General features: G+C 38.4%; 1 protein-coding gene across 2 annotated transcripts in view; it reads right to left on the reverse strand.

The window, feature by feature from the left end:
- Positions 1-27,966, reverse strand: part of Pard3b (par-3 family cell polarity regulator beta) — a 960,833-nt gene that overhangs the window by 142,047 nt on the left and 790,820 nt on the right. For both annotated transcript variants that reach the window (XR_013109510.1, XM_034497678.3), the window contains exon 20: positions 12,995-13,291. Coding sequence is in view for 1 of the 2 variants with exons in the window: in XM_034497678.3 (XP_034353569.1) it covers positions 12,995-13,291 (297 nt within the window). In the remaining variant the exon portion in view is untranslated. The remainder of the gene's footprint in view (positions 1-12,994; positions 13,292-27,966) is intronic.

Genomic DNA, 27,966 nt, shown 5'->3' on the forward strand with positions numbered 1-27,966 from the left:
ATTCACACGATACAACATAATTTGAACACACTTACAATTATGAAGCTCTTTGAATTTATAATTAAAAACCTCCTAAAGAAGAAATGTTAGGTATCTGACAGTTTTACTAGAGAGATCTAGCAATGGTTTAAAGAAGAATTAATGCCACTTCTATTCACTCTTCCAGGAAAAGAGAAGTGTGTGCCATTTCCCTACTTATCCAGTGAATCTGTTCTCACCCCATATCGAAATTAAAGATAACATACAGAAACCTGTAGACCAGTAATCAATATGACTTAGGAGCACAAAAGTTTTTCAAAATACCAGCAAATACTAAAATATGGCAATAATTATATGCCAAAAAACTAGTGAATTTATTTAATTACAGTTGGTTCTGTGTTTGAGAAAGATTAAATATAATCAGCATATTAACAAGCTAGAGAAGAAAATCACATGATTATATAAATTGAAGTAGAGGATCACCTGGTAAAACATTGGCTTACAATAACTATCAGAAAACTAGGGATTTAAGGAGAACTTCTACAACATAATAAAGATGCCAACAAAATCACTGCAGCTAATACTTCAAATGTGAAAGCCAGAATGTTTTCTCTGTATGATAAAAAAAAAAAAAGCAAGAGTCTTCAGTCTTTCCATTGCTGTTCAACATGGTCATGAAAGTTACAGCCTGTGCAATAAGGCAAGAAAAGGGAATAAAAAGTCTACATAGAGGAATGGAAAAAATAGAGTTTATGTTCACATAAAGCCAGAAGGGAGTAATTCTTCCCCTTCTTTAGTAGCCACAATATGAACACCTTCAAAATGTCTCTCAATAGGTGAATGGCTAAGGGAATTATGGTACATTTTTATCATGGTCTGCTACCCAACAACACAAAGTTAAAACCTTTTGACAATGACAACAACAAGGGTAGATACTGTTTGAAAAGAGTCTCAGAAGGTCATATTCTTGTCCATTTACCTGATTCTAGTTCTAAACTATGCTACTTAGGGCACAGTTATAGAGATGTGAAATAGATTGGTGATGGCCGAGAGACAGGGATGGGGGAAGGGTATCTGACTATAACGGGGACTGTGAGTGATCTCTTTGTGGTGATAGAAATGGTTCTGCATCATGACTGCAGAAGTGGTTACACAGATAGACATCACATGGCTTAGAACCAATATCAATTTTCCTCTTTGATATTTTTCTAGAATTATACAAGATACATTAATTGGAGAAAAACAGTGAAAGAAATAATATACTTCTTCACCCAACTTTAATTCACTATTAAGGACAAACAAGGGAATTAACAAATAGTATTTTTAGAAAATTTCTCGCTGTGTAGCTCTATGGGGCCTCAAACTCATGACTGTTGTGCCTAGCTTCCCAAATGCTGTGACTATAGGCATCTGTCATCGTGCTAGTATCTATGGAATCAATAATAATTTTAATGACAGGATGGTACAAATTCTTAGGAATTACTACATATAAGGACGCTGCTTATTAACCACACAATGCTATTTCTTACTTACATATGCAAACACATCTAAACCCTAGGAACAGAATTCTCCTGTAGGTACTGTTTTATACCCATTTATAGATAGAAAACTCAAGAGACAGAAGGTAAGTAATTTTGTTTTTAAAGTTAGATAACGATAATGAATAATAGCTGAGCCAGTCCTTGAAACATAAGAAGTTTCAGCTTCAGAGTCTATGTTCATCTTCTTATGCATAGGTTTCCTTTCCTGCCAGTGCTTGTCCATGTCCTGGCCCAAAAACTGAGAAGTAAAACCAATGGACAGAAGTTACATTAATATGATGCCCACTGCTACTACAGCACACTTCCAGGGATCTCAGGTAAGCTCCAGTAAGCTCTTCCTGTTCCACGTCTGACTTTAAGAATAACCTTTCCTAGAGCACAGCTATTCCTTTTGGCTTCTAGCATCCAGTGTGTGCAACCTGAACCATGTCTTCTGGTCTTGGGACTTTCATGAGGAATCTAACAGACAGAAATATTACTATGGTATAAGGAGGTCAGGCTTTTGCTGAAGGATAAGCATGGATCAGGAGAGGTCCTCTACTAACTTGACACAGAAACTACACAGAGTATACATCAAAAAGTTTCCTTCTTAGGCATGCCACACAGGTATTAGGAACCTAAGAAGAGAGAGACTGAGTGCTGGGCACACTGGAGGGAATCACAAGACTTGCACAGGATTGACTGAACAGTGGAATAACTTGGGAATACTGTATACCTTAATGATTTTACAAAAGAAATCACACTTTTACTTGCTTGGTTAGAGCTACACCAAGATATTTTATATAATTTGTGGCTATTGTGAAAGGTGTTGTTGCCCTAATTTCTTTCTCAGTTCACTTATCATTTATATAAAGGAAGGCTACTGATTTGCTTTTGCATGGGTTCATATCAGCCCTCAGCCATGCTCTCTCTAGAGGGAAAGTATTCCACCACATATAAATATTAAAACGTCTCTTTAAGATGTTGGATATTTATGAGTGCTAGCATTAAAACTATCTTTTACTGCCCCCTCTCATCCCACTGATTATTTATTGTTTGAAAAGATAAATACAGGAAAGTAATTGACCTAACAATGGCCTATTCTTGATTACACATTGCATTAAATACAGAAATTGTAAAGAGGGCACTTTGAGATCTGCCCTTAGCATCAGCAAAGATTGTGTAATGAAAAGGTATGTGGCTTAGCCTAGTAGATGAATGCAAACCACAGGTCACAAGAGGCTTTCAGGAACTGCTGTAGATCTGCATCAGCCTGGCTATGCTGGGAAAGGATACACTTCTGTATTTCTACAATCTTGAACCCAGTGTTTAGTATATAACAGGCATCTCAGGATTTATGGAATGAATGAGTGAATGGATGGATGAAAGAAAGAAAGAAAGAAAGAAAGAAAGAAAGAAAGAAAGAAAGAGAGAGAGAAAGATGTAAGGAGGGGCATCCAGTAGCTGAGGAAGAACATAGCTGTTCTTTATATACAGTTGGCACCATCTTCCTACCAGACAGGAGCTTTTCTATTTGTGTTGTTTTGTGTTTAACTGAGAATAGCCTATACATATCCCTCTACCTCCTCTGAGTAAATAGACTTAGCTAGATGAATAGATTCTGAAGTTCAAGTCATTTGTTTGAAAAAAATGTATGTGAATGAATACACAATAGTTTTTAACAATCAGGGTATAGTGTCCCTCAGGAATGCTTATTTATTTGGGGTTAGGGTGGGAGGTGGTCTGAGGATAGACAGTCATTGTGTACCAGCCCTCCTCCTTAGAAGGCTGTCGATGTCTTTAACCCTGAAAATGATAATTTAGTCTGTCTTTTATTAGGAAAACTGTCCCAAGAGCAGGACCCTCAGAACATGGGGGAAATTAATGAGAACATCACATTTTAAATAGAGAAGGGGTAGAGGAGAGGAGAGTTAATGGTATAGCCGTTACTCGGCACTGATCTGGCCATAGAGATTCTTTCATTAGGAAAGTTCCCATTATTTTTTAAAAGTCACTTAACCATTGATGGCATTATGTTCTGAGGGGGAAAATCTGATTGCTTCATTCAGACGAGTTGTCTCCATGGAAATAGCATTTATCACCGGGATTCCTGAAGTGAAATGAGATGGCTTTGGTTCTGTTTGCAGAACTAAAAGAAAGGAAGAAAGAAAGGAAACCCCACATCTCTAAGAAATCACTGTATTCACTGTTCTGATCCCACACACAGGTTCCATAGAGGTATGAGTCAGAAGAAAGATCTAAAATACCATGAAACTGAAATAAAATTAACTGGAAAAATCACTAGGGAGGAGACTGGGAACAAACATCAGTCTCATGTGAGCTGTCTGTGACAGCACGACTTAGTGAAATGCGGAATCTCTGCAATTAATGCACTGTTGTGACAAGAGATATCAATTATCCTGCATTGCCCCAGAAGCACATGATCTGTTCCCTCCCAGCTGTTCCCACCTGGCTGTGGAGCTTGTCTGGTAATATCTTTCATATCTGTCTTTACTGTTCTCGGAAAATTCCCCCAAACAAACTTTTCAGTGAGTGTGAAAACTGAGAAGACAACTAACCAAGTGCTTTAGTTAAGTAATATCAGAGGTTGTTCAGACTGAAATATTTCTGCCTCAGCAATTAGAGAGGGAAGGGAATCTCCTAGTAAGAATAACCTCCCACAGGATGCTAATATGAATATCCTTGACCTAAGTGCTATGTACCTGTCATCTGTAACTTTTGCATTATTAGAGGGAGGGGAAAGTGGGAAAGAAAGAAGTCATCTGGAGTTGGTGTAATTGTGATGGATTCCATGGAGTGATCTTTAAGAGCCACTTGGAACTCCTTTTTTGCTCCTTTGAATTCATTTGCTGGAAAGATGAAACGCTAGACTTTCACATTCTCTTGCAAGAGGAAGGGAACCTTTAATTTTTGTCAATGTGAAGTTATTGGAGACTTCTGGAAAATTTTTTATAAAGTGATCACCTTGCATAGTGTATTTTGCTGGCTATTCAACCCTTTCAAATTTTTCTCCCCAGAGAGTAGACATGAGACTATCTTAAAATTATAATGTAAGGAAGGTACACCCACAGCCTCAGGTCCTCCCAAAATCAAGGGCAAGGAGGAAGATGAATGGAAGCCACTTGAAGAGGCCAGGGCTACATGAAGTTCTTAATGGGAAACATATAAATGTATCCATTGGGTTTTCTGTTTTGTAGTCAAAAAATCTTATTTCACATACTGTGTTATTGACAGCTCTTTTGGGGTCCATGGAAATTGGGCTAGCCCAGCAGGTGGATGTGGACATTCTAGAGACATGGAAAGAAGATAACCTTCATTCTGGTTACTAGCTTAGGAATATCTAATGAGCTATGGATTGAGAAGTATAATTACCTAAGTATCCCACTGTTTAACAAGTCCATTATTCATTTATGCAGATGATATGACAAGTCCCACAGAATCTGGATGTTTTTCAGTTGTTTTGCACATTATCCTCTCACCTCCTTTCCTGTTTCTGCCTTTTTGGTTCTGGTGATTATAATATCCCAGCAAGAGTTACAGTTGAATGTAGGATTAACTTTTAAAATCATGTGGTCATGGGACAGGTGGAATCAATCAGGTTCTGAAACGCATGACTTCAAGGGTCAACAGCAAAATACAATAAGAACCTTTGTAAACAGTCATATTTAATTTACTGACCTTCTCAGTATAGAGCCTAACATGCTATATGGTCAATGTTATCGTGAGAAAGCTTTCCTGAAGATTTACAGTTGATGTTTATTGAGGCAGGACTTATTTCACTTAAGTCACAGACAATTCACTGGCTATAGCAGATACCTTCTCTTCATTTTACAGCTCTAAAACTTAAGTTTTTGAAAAATTAATCCATTTGAACCAATGTCACAAGGCCCCAAAGCCTAGTGTCTTTCCAAAATTGAATGCACTTACAATTTAAAGATTTTCACAATGGATTCTATTTATAACTCTACTACTGCACTGTGATTTTGTTGTTGTTGTGCATGAAATAGATCTAGCCATTAAACTGGGTTTCTTGAGGATTGATACTGCTTTTCAACTTCCTTATATGAGCTTCAGAATGTAGCAGATGCTCAATAAAAGATTCTACAAGCTCCTGTAATTACATACTGGAGCAGTAAGGCCACTTACCTGGATTGTTGGGGCGTTCACTGCTATTTGCCACTTTAATTCCTAGTTGTCATATGTTAGTCAATAAACATCTTGTAAGCAAATACAAAGAGTCCAGTATTATTGGACCACATTAAATCTTATAATTCACTCTAGGTGTATACATTATTTGGATTTTCTGTTAGAGAAAGTAATTACTTTAGGATTCACTAAGAACACATGGCTTCCTTTCTTGGCCAGGTTATGAGATGGTAAATGGAGTGACTCTTAACAAACATGAGGAACCTCAAAATAAGTCAGAGGTTTTACAGTGTTTCTGTTGGAATGGAGAATGTAAACTAGATACCAGTCAACTAAATTAATAGCCAAGTGAAGATCCCACAGAGGGCAGATTGATGGAGGTCTCAAGTACTGAATTGCAAAAATTATATTTGACACTGATCAATGATCTTATCAATGACATACATGAGTCACAATGATTAAATATGAGAGTGATAAAACTAAGCCCTTGAAGCACAGCTAATATTTTAGATAATAAGTCTTTGTCTTTATGGATGATAACAATGGGCTAAATGTAACAATTACATTGGGGGAGGGGGGTGGTTTGTAAGATAGAGTATCACTAACTCTAACCCAAACCAAGCCTAAACTCTAACATACGATTCTCCCACCTCAGCATTGGACCTATTAGGATTGCAGGTGTGTGTCATGATGCCTGGTTTTAATTCCTAACAAACATATTTTTACCTTGGATACAAAGAATATCCTCCAATTTAAAAATACAAGATTCACTAATACATAGCTTGACAATTGTACTGGATACTGTTTTGTTAACTTGATTCAAGTTAGAGGCAAATGAGAAGAGGGGAAGTTAATTGAGAAAATACTTTAATAATATTGGCCTTTTGGTTAGTCTATGGGGGTACTGTCATTACTACTGATTGATGTGGAAGAATCCCGCCCACTGTGGGCAGGTCTGTACTGGACAGGTGGTTCTGGGTTGTATAGAAGAGCAGGCTAAGTAAGACAGGAAAAGCAAGCCAGTAGTCAGATTCTTCCATGCCTCTGGTTCCGTTCTTATTTTCAAGTTCCTGAGTGGATTCCTGCCCCGACATCCCTTCTGGATGGAAGCTGAAGAAAATTTCTACTATAGTGTTTATTATAACAGTATAACAGTATAGCAAGTGAGAAAGCTTAGAAGCTTTAGATAAAAAGTATAACATAAGCTAGAAACTGTAGCTGATGGATGAGTTTAGGTCATATCAGTAAATATAAAATATTAAGCCCCAGGAATACAAAATCTTTTGAATTCTGATACACCTGGAAGACAGTGTCCACTTGTGCACACCATGATTAACACAGTGAGCATAAAGTCAATAGACTTGGGTGTATCCAGGAAACAAACACGAAACAGGACTGAAATAGCTGGAAAAGTTTATCATTAGAAAATGATTGTCCAGTGGCCCTGGGGTGATGTGCCATACCTTCTGTACCCTTGTACATAGATCTATGAAGAGATATATTTTTAAAGAGAGAAAAACGTAATTTTTTATTTTTTATTTTATTTTATTTATTTATTTATTTATTTATTTATTTATTTATTTTTGGTTTTTCGAGACAGGATTTCTCTGTATAGCCCTGGCTGTCCTGGAACTCACTCTGCAGACCAGGCTGGCCTTGAACTCAGAAATCCGCCTGCCTCTGCCTCCCAAGTGCTGGGATTAAAGGCGTGCGCCACCACCACCTGGCGAAAAACGTAATTTAAAAGGTAATTTTTTTTAACCATCTTAGCACTTGAGACATCATGGTATCAGGCCTCCATCTTGTAGAAAGGTGAGGATGCTCTGCCATTGGTCAGTTTATGGGATTCTGTGACTACACCTCAAGAACCAATCCTAAGCAAGCCCTTCTTCCCACAGCTGCCCCTTAATCTCTCTCATGATGAGGATAAATGCCTCATCCTAGTGAACACGGCTTAGTCATCTCGCCTCACTGTCGCTCTTCGTATTTTATCTCTGGCCATTGATTTCTTTCTTTCTGACCAGTTTTTTAAACTGTGAATTACAACCCCATAAGAGGACATAAATGAATATAAGTGTTGCAAAAATTTGCCAACAATATAAAGTCTCTGGATGCACAATGACCACATAATTAATTCATGGTGTTTTGTGTTTTTTTTTTTGTTGTTTTGTTTTGTTTTTTTTTTGCCAGTATTCTCCCTTGCAACTTCACTGAAGCCCGGGCCCAGAACACATAACAAAAACACTTTACTCTGCACTGCATGTGTCATGTACAATGAACACGACACCTTGGCTCAGATTTGAGACTACTGTATGTTAAAGAGTGTAACATTCTTACTGTGCCTATGTGACTATTGGAAACTAAGACTTTTATTGTTTTCCTACCTCTAGTTCTCAGCATGTAAATATCAAATTCATGTATCTTTCAACCATACTTTGTTAGAATGTTTGATTTGGAAAATTGATGTTAGAGTTCCTGACTTGAATTTCACTGAAAAAAAAAAATCATTACATGAATTCTGGCCTGTGATGAGCACAGATTTCCAATGGTTTTGAAAGGGGCCCTAAGCATACTTCTGTCATTTTGTATTATGCATTTATATGAAGTGGTACTCTCAGCATTGACGATTATAAAATCAAAGTATTGATCAACTCTGAAAAAATGTTGAAGATGCTTTATGTCCTACAGTATCAAATATTCAGCCAGGACTTAAATTTTTATGTAAAATAAACAAGTATTCATCCCATTAGCATGGAAATCTGCTTCCATTTTTAATGCCTGGTAAAATTACACGTAAAGAATCATCATAATACAGTATTAGCAAGTGTTTCATTATATATGTATTTTATTACTTATATACTTGTGGGTCACATAAAAATCTTGAGTGTGACTGAGTTGTGGCTGGAGTTTACAAAGCCCTGCCCTCACTTGCTACACTTCCTCTCACTTTGACCTTCACCTATGCTTCACCCCATTCACTAACCCCACAGTCCAGCTCCAGGAACTACCAGGAACCAATCACCGTCTTTGGAAGATCTACATATCTCATAACATATAGCAACCCTTTATGAGGGGAATATTCCATTTTCCCTCATTCCCTGATGAACTTAGGACTAACCACCAGTGCTGGCCCTTGGTAGATGCTCTATAAGTATTTGTCACATTGCTTTCATAAAGATACAACATGGCATCTTGGGAAAGTTATTTTCCTGAAGGCCACGTAGTGGAAAAGAACTGGACCCAAATCAGCCCCCACACCAGAAGTCATGGTTTAATATGCCACTAACATGTTAAGAGCACAAACTAAGCCACCTTCTCTGTATACTGTACCAGGAAGGGAGAAGGTGTGTCTGAGTAACAGGTTGGGTTAGGGAAAAGAATGGTACAGAGAGGTCTAGGATGAAGTCCCAATCTTAGGCAAGTTACTCACATTCTCTGAGCTTAGTTTCTACAGCACTGTCATGAGGTGACTTTGTTAGTTCTGAATCACCAATCTAGATGTAACTTCAAAGATGCAGTGTTTCCCATCTAACGACCCTGATTTCTTATTATCTCTAGACTCACTCTCAACATTCTCACCTCCAAAGCAATTCTTATTAGAAGTTCTCCTCTGCTCCTTATAACCCACTGACACTGTCCTCTCTTAAGTTACCAATGACCTTTTAGTGGCTACATTCTCTTTATAGGCTTCATTCTTTGGACCTTTGGACACAGGTATGACCCTGGCCACAGGATTGTGACATACATCATCACTGCACATATGCCATCACTCAGATTTCTGAAGCCCAAGTTAGAGAGCCGCAGGATGCTTGTCATCAGTTTCTATCAACCAGGAAGCATCATCGTGAGACATGACCTGTTTACTCACACAGTGACTTCAATGTGTGATGCAGCCTCTCTTCCCACCGCTTTCCTTCCTGCTTACATGCCATGTTCTGAGTATTTCTGAACTTCCTCAAATGCAAGCTCTTTCTAGCAACTTGGCCTTCTCACATAATTATTTTGTGAGGGAAAAGAGTTGTCTTGTTGTACCTAATCGATGCCTAAGAATCTTTCACGGCCAGCTCTACCATACCCTGCTTCCTGCTTTAAGAAGCCTTTTGTGTGTAGCCCAAACAAGGGGAAAAAAGCTTTCACTGCTAATTACAGAATATTACAATCCTCCATGTCCACATGTCTTGGCTTTCTATTGATTAGAAAAGGAGGTCCTCTTGTCCTTATGGACATGTCATAATCACCCTCCCATCTTCCCTAGAACTTTCTACAGTATATAGAATATTAGATGCCAGATAAATGCTTATTGAATGAAGAATGATTGAACAGATGACTGGCTAAATGATATACCCTTCACTGTAAAATATGGTAGATTTAGAACTTAGAGTGGCTGCTTTGAGACACTGCTTGGAATACTATCTAAAGGAAATCTTAGATTTACACGGGCCCAGAATTTCACAGATACAGAACAGTACAAGTGGTCATAACAGTAACCATGATGATAATAGCTATCATTATCTAGTGTTTACTGTGCATCAAGGCAAAAATCGCTTGCTTTAAGACTTCAAGGAAAAGGAACTGCACAGTCTTTAAATATAATTAAAGATAAGAGCAGAATCAAGACAATTCTGGGTAAAAGAGTTACTCTTTGATCTGCTATCCAAAAATTTAACAGCTGTCTAAAACTCTGCAGAAGGATGATTTGGAGCACTTATTATCACAAAGAGGCAAAAGCCAAAATTAAGATTCTATTACTCATATAGATGTCTGGGTTGTGCAATAAATAAATAATTTCTGGCAGCATTTTATAGTGGCAGTCTTTAACATTATCTAACAAAATTTCTTTCCCGGTCTACCTACATGGGTAAAATTAACTTAGAATATCATGTATATGAATATCATGGTTTAGATCTAAACATTTCCCCTATTGATTCAGTATTGAGAGATTGATCTCAGTGCAGCTGTGTTTATAGCTGGGACCACAGAGAGATGGCAACTTTGTCAGTGGGTTCATCTGTTGATAAGGTCATAGCTATTCAAAAATCGAGTCACGTTTGAGGAAGTAAGGGTCTAGGGGAACATTTGTTATTCTTCCCCTCTCTGTGACCAAATACTTGACAAGAAGCAACTTAAGTGAGGGGAGAGTTTATTTTGGCTCACAGTTCTCGGGTACAGTCTATTATGATGGAGAAATCATGACAGCAGAAATTGAAACATCTGGTCATGTTATGAGGAAGCATGGAAGCACAGAGAGATAAATACTATTGTTCAGCTTGCCCCCCCTTTTTATTCAATATGGGATTCTGGCTCATGAAATACTTGATGATGCTGATAACCTGATAGAGAAACTCCCTTATACATAAACTCAGATTTGAGACCCTGTCAAGTACACAATCAATATTAGCCAAAGGGCATGATTTTGTAGGGTCAATTATGTCCCTGGTCCTTTCCCTGTGACTTTCTATGCTTCTTGCTGTCATTAGATGAGTAGTTTTCCCCCAAACACATTCTCTGCATTATGATGTGGAGCCCAGAAACGGTTGGGATGAGCAGCTATAGATGGCATGGCCTGAGACCTGGAAAACTCTGGACATGAAGATTTCTTTTTTTTGAGTTGTTAATTTCATGGATTTTGTTACAGAGATAGGAATTGGAACAATCCAAGGTCTTAAAAAATATGGATAAAATAAACTTTAGGTGACAAATATTGTAGGCATGATGAGTTCTGTTTGTTTAGTATTCTTGGAGACCAAGAATGCATATTAACACAACAGGGGAAAAAAAAAGACCACATGAAAAGTAAAACCTGTTTCTGTGGTTTAATTCAGCCTGTGGGTTTGCTATAAATCTCTTCTTGCAGAAAAGTTCACATTTATTCTCATGGAATTAGCATTGGGACATACCAGCTTGGGAAAGTCTGAGAAATATAGTCTTGGGTGCTGGTGTTCTATCAGACATATGCAAAGAGTATTGCTGTGAAGCCCTTTCTGACTTAGAGGAAGGAAGATTGACTATGCTTTAACCTAGAATAGACTCAAGTATAGTATTATTATTTACATGATAAAATTCAACCCTATGTGACGGCTGGAGAGAAAAAGGCCAACTCTTAATCAATCCTTGGAATTAGCAATTTACTTATGATGGCCGTACCACACAGTCATAGGAATTTATATTTTCATTTTGTTCTAACGAAAATCTTGACCATCTTTCTTTAATATTATCAACCTGGAAGCTTGACAGTAAGGATTAAAAATTGCTCCTTGCTTCCCACTTGGTTATTGGAAAGGTTCTGAAAGGTAATCAGTCTTGTGAAGCTACACTTTACAGTCTGCATAAAAATGCCATGATTCCCCTTCCTCTCCCCAACCTAATTGAAAGTGCATAATATCACCCAGCTGGGGAAATGTGTAAATGGTAAACATATGCAATATATCATGCTATCACACAAATGCTGGCTACTGCTAGGGACCGGATGCTCGTCAGAACCCAAAGAAATCTGGAGAATGAGTTTTTCTTTCATCTAGAATGAGAGCTTCTCACACCTTCATCTTCACCTCTCCCCCCCCACCCCCGCCCTCCACATTCCAAGCAGTAGCAGTCAAGTTAGATCGAGGTCCATCAACCCACTCCTGGAATGTGGGACTCCAAGGTCACCCAGTCATGCATTTGGATTGAAGCTCCTTTAGAGCAGCCTTTCCCGACACAGGGCATTTTTCTTTTGGTAAGAAGTGGGGTTGGAATTATCCTGTTCCTTACTTGCTTCAGACAGATGCTCCCAATATCTCTTTCCCTGGCTGCTAAAGCTACAGGTCACCTCCTATCTTCCTCTACTTCATCAAACTGCTAGGACCAAGATTACCTCATTTTCTGCCCCTGCTCATCAGTGAATAGCTAGACAGTTTAGTTTCCCCAATCTTATTTTTCTCCATAGCTATCTACAGTCCTACTTCAATTACACCTACTCGGAAGCCATTTTCCCTTTTCTGACTCCACACTTCCAGGTTCCACGCCATCTTCTTGAATAAGGGTCTTACAATAGAGATCTTAGGAGAAAAGACAATATAAGCTTTCATTAGTTCTTTGCCACTGTATTCCTGCAAAAAATTGTTCCCTGTTGTACCATGTGCTGTACTGTCACCATCCATTAATGTCACCTTATAACCAGCTATTGTTTTATTTTTGATGACTGATACCTTACTGGTAGGTCAAAGTGCAACACTTGTCTAGGGCATCATGTCATAGTGGTTTTAATAGATCGAGGGACGGATACATTTTTATCTGCTTCAGCAGTAGAGATGTTAAAACTGCATTCATCTTTCACTCAGTTATATTACCTGTCAGCTAGGGCTGGTGGATGATATGGCTTGTTGACCTTGGCATAGAGACCCTCTAAGTGGTCTGGAGACAGTGGACGTCCATCCCGAGGGTAGCCAAGTGGTCCAGCTCGAGGGGGAGATGGAGATCTAAAGACATTTGCTGATGCGCATGGTTCCCGAAAGTGGTTCACTCTGGCATAATTGGGGTCTATTTCATCATCGTCCATATCATGTACTGGTCCAGTCATCACAGTGGCATACTCAACAAGGCCTCTTGCCTGCTTTTCCCTTAGCTCCTGATGTTTTGTTTCAATCCTGAAAAATATAAAAGAGATAGCATAGACTAATGTGAATTTCTTATGCTGATCTGATGAAGTTGTCTCCTGAATCAGTGTTAACTCTTGCTAGCCACTTAGCTGTCACTCACTGTTTCCTCAGGATCACACCATGCAGAAATGACAACAGCATAAGAGGATTAATTTTAAATCCATGATCTTTATTTGTCACAGAGTCTTCACTTTGATAGCAATGCTATAGGTATTTTTGACATATCTCCTACTGATGATTGGGCGGATAGCTGTCCCTCCCTACAAAGGAGCTGTGCTTGTGGCAATAGTATACCTCAAAAGAGATATACCATGAGGTTTTTCTTGGGACAAGGCTACATGGGAAAGTAAAGCACCCACCAGAATCTTACACTTTACTATAACTTCCCTCTTTAGTACTCCAGAATTTCCATGTATCCTTCTGAAAAAGAATTTGAAAAAAATAATTTAAGTACAAAGAAGAAATACAGAAAATGTCTGGTCACTAAAAACAGGAGAATTGAGGGTAATTTATAAGAGACTCAAAGTCTTTTTTTTTGTTGTTGTTACACAAATGGGGATCAGTGTGCCTCATTGTACAAGGGCTGGGGACAGAGTAAACTAATGAAGAAATTAATAGGCTTGTGACAGAGATGAATTGGCACATATAAGTGGATTAAACTCCATTACTGGCAGAATTCCATAGCCAAAGCTTTAGGTGACAGTACAGAATGTTACCGCTAGCCAGTGACAATATGTAGCCTTCTGGGGATGCAGCAGATAATACACTTAGGTGGATTCTGTACCCACCTGAATTCTGAGAATTTATCCAGAGAGCATTAGCTTGGTTCTCTTCAGCTCCCACTAATACATTAAGATAGAAAGTGCCCTAGGATGTTCTATTGGGCAGTGGTACTGTGGGTGGTTTCAGGAGACCCTTGAACCATTTACCCTTGAGAAGATGTAAAGTGGATGGGATGAGAGACTAAGATGATCCTGACTCAGGTATCTAAAGCCTGAGTCTTCCTTAAGGGAGAATGGATTCAAAGCTGAAGTCCAGGACTCAGAGAACATAAGAGAGCTACCGCTAGCAGTGAAAGCTCTGTGTTTGCCTGGAGACACAGACAGAAGGCCTGGAACAGTTATAAACAAAACTTAAAGTCTCCCAGCAACGTCTGTTCAAACAAAAACAGTTGTTTTTTTGAATGTGGCAGCTATTTTCATTTTCCAAACATCAAACCCTTTGTCAAACTCTTTAGAAGCCATGATCTTTCAAAGTTCTTTATTTTTTTCCTTGTGACAAATGCTGTCCAAGTGTTTGTATTTTAGGTTGTTTTTTTTTTTTTTTTTTTTCAGTAGAAATGAGAAGAAATTGAGCAAGGGAAAGAAAAGCAAGAAAATAAGACAGAAGATGGCACAGGATAAGAAGGCAGCATCTCTGGGTCAAAACAGATGAAAATAAATTTCAGAATACATTATTGTGTATCTGTTTGACTAGGCTAAAAATGTACCTGACATATAAATAATTGGAAGGATTTATATTTTTGCACAAGGCAGTTTGAGTCCTCAAGGAATTCTGAATTAAGATGAAAAGAAGATTACACAGTAGGGCACCCATTAAGGGCCCATCCCCTTTCAATGCATGTTAGTCCCAGATTCATGGATGCTTGTTTTGAATAATTTCTGATAAAGGAGATAACCTGCTCCATTGAAATTTGAGACTCCACCTAAAATGGGGAGTATGCTAAGATTTATCATTTTTCTTTTCAAGGGATGGTTTATCAGAGAATGTTTCCTGTATGGCAAGGACAGGAATGGATTTCCATTGTTAATAAGGCAAAAGATATCAGGGAAAGTCAAAGGGTTGGAGTGAATGTTTCCTCTCTTCTTCTCCCTCATAAGTGAAATGCCTTGAGAAAAATTAGTTAGTAGATGATAGTAAATACCTCCTAGCTGCCACATGGGACTACACTTGTGTATTAATGGAAGGGGCAAGCACCACGCCTGGCTTTTCTAAAATAGCAGAGATAGAATGCTGGAATCTGTGTTTCGTATTTCATCTCCTCATTCTTTGAAGTTTTCTCATTAACTAAGTTTGCTAAGTGTATAGAGAGGTTTAGATGAAAAAGTTTTCCGTGTATGCCAAGAAGTATTGAAACGGGTATTTTTCTCTGTTAAAACAAAACTAAATTCTTCCGCTATCTCTTCCACACTACTGAGGGTTGCAGCAACTAATTTCATATTAATCACCCAGTAGGTGAAATAGTAATTTCTCTGTACCATCATTATTATGCCATATATCAGGGTCCCTCCATGTGGGGGAGGACAAGGCAGTCTTAGGAAGGGGGTGCATAGAAGATGAAAAGACTCTCTCAAGATAGTGTCAAAGAAAAATATTTCACCTATCTTGCTTTGATCCGCCTCCACCCATTCAGTTTGAAAATTCTAATTGTTTCTACCAGGGGGCCTTCTTACCACCGGAAACTCAACCTGTTAAAACATCTGATTTCCAGGATAGCCTAAAAACCTTTTCAGTTCATGATACCACTTGCTTCTCCATTCTCCTGAGCACACTACCTTTGACTTATTGAAACCTCTCTTTTCTCTCTTTGAAAATAGCAGTGTCTCCTCTGTCACATTTCATGGATGTCCCTTTTTATCTCCATTTCCTTGGTGACAGTGTGTAATATTCATGTTTTATATTGCTTAGCTCTGCTGCCTAATGTGGTAGCTATTTGCTGTGTGGCCCTATAAATTTAAATTTGAATTAATTGAACTATAACAAAACAGTTTTTTCAGTCTTATAAATGTATTCAAGTGATTAAGAGCTCCATGTAGCCAGTGGCTTCTGTTCTGACAATGAAGATGTGAACTAATTCCCCAACTCCAGAAAGTTTTATTGAAGTATATTAGTCAGATTAAACAAAGAGATTTCAGTGTGTTGCCATATCCCACATGTCTTAGTTAAGATTTTACTGCAGTGATAAAACTCCATGACCCAAAACAATTTGGGGAGAAAAGAATTTTTTTTGTCAGTTGTTTGTTTTGTTTTGCTGTGTTATGTTATTTATTTTACAGCTTATAGCCTGACATCTAGGAAAGTTAAGGCAGGGACCTGGAGGCAGGAGCTGAAGCAGAGGCCATAGGGAGAGTGTTGCTTACTGGCTACCTCTTCTGGGCTTACTCTGTTTGCTTTCTTATAGCATCCAAAATCACTAGCCCTTCCCATATTACATGTCATTTAAGAACATGGATCAGGGGCTTGCCCACAGGCCAACTGGTGAGGACATTTTCTTAATTAAGTTTCCCTCTTCCAAAATAACTCTAGTTTTTGTCAAGGTGACATAAAACCCCAAAAGGCTGCCACAACACTATCCTTGCATCTTTCCTCTGCATTCTCAGTCAGATCAGGGGATCTCTGATGGATTATAATAAATGACTGGGTGAAAGTATGGCTAGCTCACTATTCTCACTGAAACATCACATGATCAAGGAGTGGGGAAGAAAATTAATCTTCAGTGGCATGAGAAATGGCTACAATCCCATGGCCTGCAATGAAGTTGAGACTCAGCCTAAAATAGGGATTATGCCTAGAGTTAATACATGTTTTCATTTCTATCTGGGCACATACTTCCCTGAAGTAAGGAAGAAAATCTGAAGGAGCATAGTAAGCATGACTTTACTTGGTAGAAGAGATTCTGAAGATACGAAAGAACCCTGAGACCATGTTCCTTATGAAAACCCGACTTCAGAATGGGGAATCATGGTTGGCAGAGCTGAATGCCCTGTGAGTAGTCTCCTGTCTATGAGGAAATTTCATGGAAACAAAGTAGGGAGAAAAAGAAAAGGAAGGTGAAGGAGTAAATCCAGACTCATCAGAACAAAAGCCAGCACTGAGGCAAGCTCATCCAGGAGCAGGTTCATCTGCTGAAAGGGTAACCTGCTCCACCCCGCCCCACCCCAGATTAAAAACCATAGAAAATAAACTCCCAGGACAGTTACACAGCAAAGTGGGAAAGAAAGTTATTTTAGGAAAACACATAGAATTAAAGCTACTGTTGACCTTACATTAATATTATGTTACTTAAAAATGATATTTTAATAAGCATTCCAATTTAAATTTCAAGCATTTGTAGGATGTGAAATATATTTAATTAGTCACACAAATATTTCTTCCAGCAAAGATCCACCCCTAAAATGTTTTGTAGCCTTCCAAAACAGCCATCAATATTCATAGCATAACGATATCCATATTCTAAAAGGAAGTTAGGTATCAGTGGACCTGTGTGCATATGAGATACTTGTAAATTACACACTGACACTCTTGCATGGAATTGCCTGGCAGCATATATAAAATAGTCAGAATGTGGCTATTTCTAGAAATGTACCTTAGTGTTGCCTTTGCATATTATATGTATTAGAATTTTTTATATACATTTATGATAACTTAATTACCTTGAATATACAAATGTATCTAACCACTATGTTATAATATATCAAAACTTAGAACTAAAACCAAGAGAATACTTTCTGAACCAATGGACCCTGTTTATCATTGCAGCAAAATGTATATTTTTGTGATTCACCTGTCAGCTCAGTTATGACAAATTAGTATTCGTTGAAGTTGTGTTTGGTTCCTTCAGCTCAATTCTACCAAGAGTCCTCAATCTCCATCAGTCAAAGACTGAACTCTCATATCCGCTAGTAGAGGACTACACTTGTCAATCAGAGTCCCACAGTGGCCTCCATGTTTTCTCTTGTCTTCAATATGTAGGTTTGATAAATTTTGCAGTTATCTGAATTATCATACAGTTACGAATTTCTTTAATGCATTATTTTTTGTGTAGATTTCTGTACATTTGTTTCATTTCATAATAAAAATTGGAAGTTATAAATAAACAAGTATAACAGCATTTACCTAGCCCAATTTTGTGAGCATTTCTATTATATAAGCCTTGTAGGATTTTGCTCATGATTGCTGCTACATGGCTTCCTTTCGTAGAGGAGTGGTGGGTGGGTACCCAAACCAGGCTGCTTCCATGTGTTGTGTTTATACTCTAGCATGCCCTATGTTCTGACTGAAGAACATCACCCCATTTATACATATTGGAATAAGACTGTAAAAGCAAAACAGAATGAACACTGTCTATTGGTTCACTCTTCACACTGTGTCCCCTAACTGGACTACAGACTACCTCAGTGTGTTGGAGGGTTTCTTTTCTGCTAATTCATGTCTGTTTATGCATTCAGTTGTGGTTACACTGTGTATTAGAGAGAAGAACAGAGCCAGATCTGGTCCTTGGTTCACCTACAGGGTAGATGTAAGTGTAAGAGCAAAGACAGCTACTGTGTACATGGGGTAAGAGCCTGTCATTCCTAGGGACTGAAGGTAAGAATCATATGGGCAGCCATGTGGCCTGAATTTTGAGGGAACTTGATATAAATTATGGAAGTTATTAGGTACTTTAACTAGAGAGAGGGACACGTATGAATGGGCAAAGATGTGCAGTATTTACTCAATATTTGGCTACAAATGTGATGTGGAAACTTACTTTTTTGAGCTATTGCTCTCTACAAAATGAAAGGCTGTGGGCAAACAAGATTTGTCTGACATCTGTGCTTAATATTTTAAAAAATGTTGGTAAACTTAAATATTCTTAATTTTTATCTTAAACCTTTTATTGCTTTTTATTATAAAATTAAACAAAGACACAGATGTTTTAGAAAACAAAGCCTCAGATAAGACATTCTTACAGAGCATCAGTATTTGCAAGTAATACAGATGTTTTCCTTGTTAGTTCATTTCTGTCAGTAGAAAAGAGAGACCTGCATAGCTCTGAGTTGAGATGCTCAAAGTCTAAGTGCATGGCATTGGTTTTGATGTGGGTTCCTATGGATACATCATTTCAGGCAGTGTTGGTAGGAACATATGTCAGAGAGACCACATATAGAAATGGGAGGCCAGAAAGGCTGGAGTTTCACAATTTCTTCCAGGGTCATGACCCCATTTTACTTAGGGATTTATTCCCATAGGTATCCACCATGCCATGCTGTCATGCTGAGGACTGAATGTCCAACACATGAAGTCTTGAGAGACATTCTCAACTATAACCAAACAGCAGTCTCTGTGTGCACACACCTTGCCACAGCCACATCTGTCTCACTTCTGCATCTTTCCTCCACTGGAAGAATCCTGCTATTTAAAAAGCAGGTGAGAAAAGCTAAGTGTCCCATAACAAGGCTAGCTTCATGCTTAACTTCCATCGCTGTAGCTGAATCAACCCTATATTGTAAAAGCTCATTCTGTCTGATTCTTATTTGATCCTACCTTTGCAAATGTCTTACGTAGCTTTCATTGCTCTAATGAGGCACTATGAGCAAAGAAGCTTATAGAAGAAGGAGTTAATTGGGGGCTTGTTGAGAGTTTCAGAGGGTTGGTCCATGGAGAACCATGGTGGCAGGCAGACTTGATAGATAGGTGGGAGCTTACATGTTGAAACAACACGAGAGAGAGAGAGAGAGAGAGAGAGAGAGAGAGAGAGAGAGAGAGAGAGAGAGAGAGAGAGAGAGAGAACGCTAACCTATTGTGGTCCACTCTCATTCAAATAACTGAGTATTTAATCTACTAAGATACTCAGACTTGGGTATAAGACCCACAAGGCCTTATCCCCAAGGCTTCTTGAGAATGTGTACTCCCCAAGAAGAATGCATTGGAGCAGCATTTCTTGAGTGAGTAAAAATATGTTTTCTATAAGCTTATTTCTAAAGGCTGTTTTTGCCAGATTGAGTTATTGGCTTGTCTTCCTTCCCTCAGAATAAACATGTGGCTCCACTTCTGTGCAACAGTGAGACTACTAAACCTCTGGATAATAACCCAGGCTTTCCCTACATAAGTGGCTTATGAACAACTCATTCTTCCTGCTTATTGAGTTGAAATATTTTATTTTCTCCTTCCCCAATCCTGCTAGGAAGGCTACTCTGTTTAATATGCTCTTCAGAGTATATATTTTAACATTATAATATTTTCATAAATTATAGTTTTATTTACTTCTATAATAGGATATAAATTGAATATCAAAATCAATTATATTTAGATATACTAAGTGTGAAAAATTGATAGATAACAGTGACACTGAAGATAACTCAGTATTGTTATAATGCCAATTCATGAAGTTTTTGCTATAGAATAAATAACATCCCAGTGATGCACTTTAAGTTGTATCACATAAAAATGCATGTAATGTCTGGTTGTCTTACTTTAGCAATGTTAAGGGATAAAACTGAAGTTCATTGGGCAGTTTTGAGATCACCTTTTCATTTAATCATTAATGAGTTTGCTGAATTGTTTCATGACAAGTTGTAAAATGGTCACTGGGAAAGCTGCTATTTCTTTATATTTACCACCTTGAATTTTTCCATAAGAAAACCTTGCCCTCAACCGTGCTGGGCTTTTGGTTTTAGTGAAGCTCTCTCCATGCAGGCAAATCAATATGCTCATTCTTTCTTTATTTTTTAATTGTTAATTTCCAGATTAAGATGTTAGTGACTGAGATACTTCTAATGGGAACAAATCAATTATTGGAGATTTTTTGTTTTGACTCTTCCATTCCAGGGGTTGTGAAATTATTGTAGACTTTTATTTAAGTCCATGATACATAAACACAATGTGTTTAGGGTTTTGATCCGGGGCATCCCTCACTCCCTGTGTTGCACAGTTTACCCATAGTTAACAGAAATGGCTCTGAATCAGCCACTTTGTCCTTACGTCTGGACCCATTTACTTTCAATAGCTTCTTTGCTGCTATTTGGCAAGCAGGTAGCCTCAGGTTTACACCAAACTTCCTGGTCTTATATGGAGAAGTTGTTACCCATGTGCCCTTTTCTTGTGTAAGGAATGGTGGATGACTCTACATTCTGGGTTTAGGCTTGCTCACTGCCAAGAATTTTCTATAGCTGCAGCTGGGAAGTCTGTATTTCTTTTTATTTATTACTATCATTTTACTAGAGCAAGCATACAAAGTGACGACTACCTAATGACATTTTCATACCTGTATAGCCCTCTGTTTTGTCTCTGTTTGCCACCCATCTCTTGTGCCCTTCCTCCTTGCTAACAGTCTCCCCTCTGCCTTCACGACATGTCCATGTGTGTACACTAACATATACACAATTTTTCTATAAGAGAAATTTTCACTCAGCAAATTTAGATTTTATTGACATACTCTTAATTCAATGAGATCAGGATTGTATGTGTGTTTATATACACAATATCTAACTGTCTATATGAGATGACAAGATATTAATTTTTAATTCTTCCTTCCAACCTTCTTTCTTGTGCCCTTTTAAGTTCCCTTAATAACTTTTCCTCCTCCCAAATAGGTTACCTTCTACATTCATGTCATATATATGTGTATATATATATATATATATGCATACATGTGCACATGTATGTTTCATTATTATTATTATGAAGCCTAGTTTATATATACAAGAAAGAGCATGTGATGCGTTTCTGAGTCTGGCTTATTTTACTTAACATGATTATCTCCACTTTAATCTACTTCTTTGCAAGTGACATGATTTTATATGGCTGAGTAAATATCCATCATGTATACATGGCATGCTTTATTCATTCATCTGGTGATGCACATCTAAGCCAGTTCCATTGCATAGTTATTGTGAGTAGTTCTGTTATAAATATGTATTTGTAAGTATTTCTTGGTGGTATGCTGATTTGGATCCCTGTGAGTGTAGACCCAAGAGAGGGATGTAACTTTATCATATGATTGGTCTATTTTTAGTTTTGTGAGGCATCTTCATACTGATTTCCATTGTTTTTGGAAGCACACAGTTTTGAAAATTCTTCATATTTGAGCTAATAATTCTGATCGAAAATTAACAGTGCAGAAATCTTAATTGTAAATAAATTCCTACATATTCTTTTTAAAATAAAATATCTTGATTCTTTATATTGATAAATTTATATTTGTATTATAATATAGGCAATTTTAAATAGATATATAGTTAAAATAATAACACATCATTTTCTCAATCTAACATTATGGTGTTAGATGAGTTGGCTTATCGATAACAGAGACATAATTCCCATAGGTCTGTGGGTTTCAGTTGGAGATCTGGGTGCTAGCAGGGTCAGGGAGGATCCTGTTTGCAGATGTAGGCTGCTGGCCTCTTACTGTGTCCCATGTCTTACAGAAAAGGCAAGGCAGCTTCAGTGTTTCTTCTAAGGGGACTGATCTATTTTTTAATGTTTTTTTCCCCTTATTACACAATCATCTCCTCAGAGTCCCACCCCTAGTAATATCAAACTAGCAATTAGGTTTCAGTATATGATTGTTGTTGGGTTGGGAGTGTGTGCTCAAACCTTTAGACTATAGCAATTACCGCTAGGCCATTAAAACTTATGCTGTTATTTTGGCCCTATTTTCTGTTAGCCTATCATGCTACGTATAGTCAAAACTGTTTCTAATATCATTCAATTACTTTTCCTAGGTGGTTATCCAACCAATTTGTTTTAGTTAGGTTAGAGATTATTTTCCTTTTCCTTTGACTTTTATTGCTAAATATGTAAAGCATATGTATATGTTTATTCAGTATTCATGTACATGTATGTATGTGTGTATGTATGTATTATGTGTATAGAAGATGATATTGGGTATTTTTTTTTTTATCATACTGCACTTATGAGACAGGGTCTTAACACATATGTCTGGCTGTCCTGGAAGTCACTATGTAGACCAGACTGATCTTGAACTCAAAACACCTGCCTCTGTCTCCTAAGTGCTGGCATTAAAGGTATACTCCTCCATGCCCCGTTCACCTTATTTTTTGAGATCTGGTCTCTTGCTGGAGCTGGAGCTCACTGATTATTTGACTGCTAGAATGCTGAGCTCCAGAGACCAGCTTGCTTCTACACCCCTCCCCCTTGCCATGATAGTGCTGAGAATACGGATGCATGCTGCCAGGCCAGGCTTTTACTTGGGTGCAGGGAATCTGAACTCCAGTCCTCGTGTTTGTACAGCAAGCCCTTTGCCCACTGAGCCATCTCCTCAGCCTTAAATGTATTTTTTTAAATTAAAAAGAACAAAATAAATTATGTAGCTGTCCTCTATCTTGTCTACCTAGGATAGTGTAAGTATACTTGTGTTTTGTTTATATATTTATATCCTTCCTTTGTTATACAAAAGCTGGGATACAATGTATTTCTACACTTTGCTTTTTTACATAGCTATTCAGAGGAGTACTTCATTTGAGCCAGTGGAAATTTGTTTCTTTAAAACAAAAACTTCATAGTAGTCCACCCTGTGGCTATGTTTTGCTTATTTAACGAGTCATACATTCTTGGTTATGTGGGTATCTGTAGTGTTTTTGCTAGTACAGACATACCTCAGAGATACTGTGGGTTCATTTTCTGACCACAGCAGTAAAGTAAAATAATCACCATCGTGTGACTCATGAAGTCTCCTGCTTTCCAGTGCATATAAAAGTTCTGTTTACCCTGTAATGTAGTCTACTGTGTGTACAGTAGCATTTTCTCTAAAAACCTTCTCTGCTAACAATGCTAATGGCCACAGAACTGTTAGACAAATGCTACCAGCACACTTGCTCTACCTGGGTTGCCACAAAACTTCAGTTTGCAAAATAAAAATGCAATATTTGCAGAGCATGAAGGTCAAGCACCACGACAATAAGTACGTCTGAGCAAATGATGCCACGAGGGAAAATTCTCTGCAAAAGCCAGTCTGTGTTTTCCTGCCGCAGCTTTGGGATGAGTTCATAGGACTCCTGGGTTAAAGCATAGCACATGTATACTTTTTCTAGATTGTAATAAGTTTCCTTCCACAGCCCTCTGTTTTGCATTGCCAGCTGCATTGTGAGAGGACAGCTGTTTCCCTGGTCTCATCATCAGAGCGCATTGTCGAACTCTGTGAAATTTGATAAGCCAGGTGAGAAGTCACGTTTCCATGAGGTTTTAATTAGCCCGACTCTTATTATGTGGTGCTGAGTATCTTTTCATATATTTAGGGGCCATTTTCATTTCCTCTTCCGTGAGCTGTCCATATCATTGGCTGATTTTTCCATCAGATTACTGGGCATTTTCCCTTTTGATTTTTCAAAGAGCTTTGTATAATGGTGATATGAATACATTGTGATCCAAGTCCCTTATTTTTTTTCTATGTCTCCCATTTGCCTTTTATGACTTCAGCTAAAACATCGCCGAATGATATCCCTCATTCATACCTGCTCTTCCATACCTTCATAGGACTTCAGTACTTTCAAACTATTCCTGGTTAACGTCCTGAGGTGCAGGTTTGACTGTCTGACCAGTGCAAAGGAGTTTTAGGGGTGACATTTTCTTTGCTGCTATTGTGTGGGGGTAAACGAATGGAGAGGAGTAGAGAGGCGTCAAGCTGGCTTGCTACTTACAGCGTGACAGAACTAGAGGTCAGGGAAGGGTTGCAGGGGAGGGACATGGGCAAGCAGTAGTGCCATGAAAAGAAACTATAAAGTACCTGCTGCACTGCTTTCTCTTTTGACAGTGGGGATAATTTGCTTGCTATCATTCAGCTCTCACAATAGAGGCTGCAATTAGGTCGCTACAATTATCCTTTCTTCCAGAGAACAGGCCAGGTTTCTTCAGCATTTCCTTATCAATATGGTTTCAGAGCTGCAAGCTATAACCTGGTCAAGAATTACAGCTTTTGATTATTATTATTAAAATTATTATTATACTGACCAGCAAATACAGTCTTTGTGATCAATGTTTTATCTTTTGTACAAAGCTGCTTTAATGGCATTACATTTTCACTGTTTTCTAAGTCTTGCCAGGACCTCTATAATTATTTTCCAAACGATCTCCTTTTGTACCATTCATTTCTCTTGCTAGCCTAAACCAGACCTAATATGGTAAAATCAATTGATGGGATAATTGATTACTCTTCTTATAATAAATAAATAAATAAATTTCTATCAAAGCCACCTAATGTTTCTACAATACTCAAATGCAAATTAATTAACATAGTTAATAGAATTTCATACATAGATCTTTTCATCATGGTTTCCCTCTGCACACACAAACAACACATTGGATTTTTCTTGCTTTGCAAAATGTAGTATACCATTTAGATACCATTTGAGAGGGGAAGCAGGGAAGGAGGCATATGTGCACACCTATGTGCATGTGCATGCATGTGGGGAGATTAAAGGATGGCAAGGTGTTCTTCTCTATCGCTGTGGATCTTAATTCATTTGAAACACAGTCTTTTGCTGAACCTGGAGCTAGCCTGGTGGCCAGCAAGCATCAGCTGTCCTCTTGTCTCTGTTCCCCACAAAGGTGGGGTTGCAGGTATGTACACAACCATATCTGACTTCAAGACATTCTAGGGAGTCAAGCTTTTGCTCTGAGTGCCACTGATATCACATGATGCCAGCTCCAGGTATTATTCTTGAAATATCTCAGTGTTCCCAAAGCTCCCAAAGCTCCCAAAGCTGAGGACATACCCCCAACCCTCCCAATTGTGAAATGGTCATGAAACCAGGCAAAACAAACGTTTGAGAAGCTGGTCAAGTTAGACATGACCTGAAAACATTCTAACTCACAAGGGTCTAGGTCGTTTAACTGGTTCTTTGCCAAGATGAGATAACAGAAAGGATTTCTATATCCTAGATGGCCCAGCCAAACTTCCCATGGGGAATGTTGTTATCTATTTGATGGAGCTGATTGCATATTCTACAATCATGATTGATAGTCACTGACAATTTCTAACAGTTATCTTTTTCTTTTTCAATGTCAAATGGCAAGATTCTTTACTCCTTCATATGGGTACTAAATACTACCACCTCAAAAGAACTGCTATGCAGTGAGGGCTCTCCCCTTACGGCAATTTACATTTTCCCTAAATTTATACCTTTCCCAGACCCATTAAACTTTCTCCATTGCTAATGCATCGAGTTCCTGTAATTTGTATTCTCATAATGTGGATAAATTTCCCAGAAATGCTTAGTAAACATCTTTAGCTTTCCTTGGAAAATTAGCCCCAAAGAGGGATGGAGGTAGAGAGAAACAGCCTGCAGTCTTCTTATAATATTCTCTAATAATGCGTGCTCCCCTTATAGAAATCCTGTAGATAGTAACCCACAAATGGTATCATTAAGTACTGATGACATTAAAAGACGCTCCCAGGCTGCTGGCCAAAGCAACACTGAAGAAAGAGCTATAAGACCCTGCCCTTGAGCAAGCTCTGCCAGCTGAAGAAAATTCATAACTTGTTGATGCGGTTTATTCTTATTGTCATTGACATTTGTGTGTGGCAAGAAATGGTCTCTATTCTTCATAATCTCCCTATTTGTGTGTGGCCTCTATTTGTAGCACTCTGAGAAGCAGCAGGAAAATAAGGTGTTTCTTTTCTTTTATATTACATTTTTTTCCCTGAGGCATAGCACTTTTTAGTCCTAGGGACTGCCAAGGGTTCTATTTGAAAAACAAATGAGAGATCTTTGACATGGTGGTAATGCCATCATATGGAAAAGAATGAGGATAAACCCCTCCTGTTGACTGTCTGGGATACTGAGGTCTACACAAACTTCCTGGAGAGGAAACAGGAAAATTACAGAGAATAAGAGGAAACTAGCTTCATATCCTCTCCTTTCTCTGTAAGCCTCCCTTTCCTTCTATTTTGTCACCTGGAATTTCACACCTGGTGGGGCTCTTGTGGCCATGTTCTGACCTTTGTTGTTAAGTGCTTACTCATGCAAAAATGTGCTGAAGCATGAGAATGTGGTCATCCACCCAGCGTATGGTCTTCTGTTTCCTGTGCTGTGAGGTAGCATACAGGCTTGCAAGCCTGTTTCAGCTAGACAACTTGCCAGTAGCCAAGTCGGTAGAGATCCAGACTCTCAACACCTGACATTTGTACCCAGTTCACAGGTGAAGGACTCCTCATTAAGAAAAGCCAGTCTTCCCGTTTGCAGGAAGCGTGAAAAGAAACAGGGTGTATAGTCTTTTCCTGTCTGTCCTATTTATACAGGAGATTTTAAATAGGTGAGGAAAATATTTTATTCAACCACAATATTTTCTGAGGCTCTTCTTAGGAATTGTCATTTGAAGTGTGACTTTTGTCTTCGAGAAACTATACTGGCACACCCCATAAACATGTGGTACACTTTGACCCATTTTGCTAAATCTAGTCCTTATCTAGTATTTACTACATGTTAGGAATTGTGCTAGCCTGGATGAAGAGGACAAGGAACACTCAAGTGTCAGATGGGAGAAGAAGTGGGTATGCCATCAAGTTCATAAACTTACTTCTGACGGGATAACGCCAGTCTCTGTTAAGAGGGGTCTAAGCTTAAAGGGAGCAGCCCAACCATTGAATTTCCCTCTTGGTGACACAAGCGTATACTGAGTACGTCACCAGTGTCCCCCATCAGAGACAATCTAGCAAGCTAATCCAGACAATCCCTGCTGTCCACAGCAGCTCTCCCAGAGAGTTGACTGGCAATTAAGAAACAAGGAATGAACCCATTCATTTCCAATGACTGAAGGAGAAATATTCAAGTACACTGGAGTGTATGGGGTGTAAAGGAGGTGTAGTAAAAGACCTTATAGTACATGCAGATGGTAGTGAGAAGTCAAAAAAGGGTATGTTGTCATTTTGGTGGATGTGGTGG

This window comes from Arvicanthis niloticus, chromosome 3 (assembly GCF_011762505.2).
Source record: "Arvicanthis niloticus isolate mArvNil1 chromosome 3, mArvNil1.pat.X, whole genome shotgun sequence".
NCBI classification, from domain to species: domain Eukaryota; kingdom Metazoa; phylum Chordata; class Mammalia; order Rodentia; family Muridae; genus Arvicanthis; species Arvicanthis niloticus.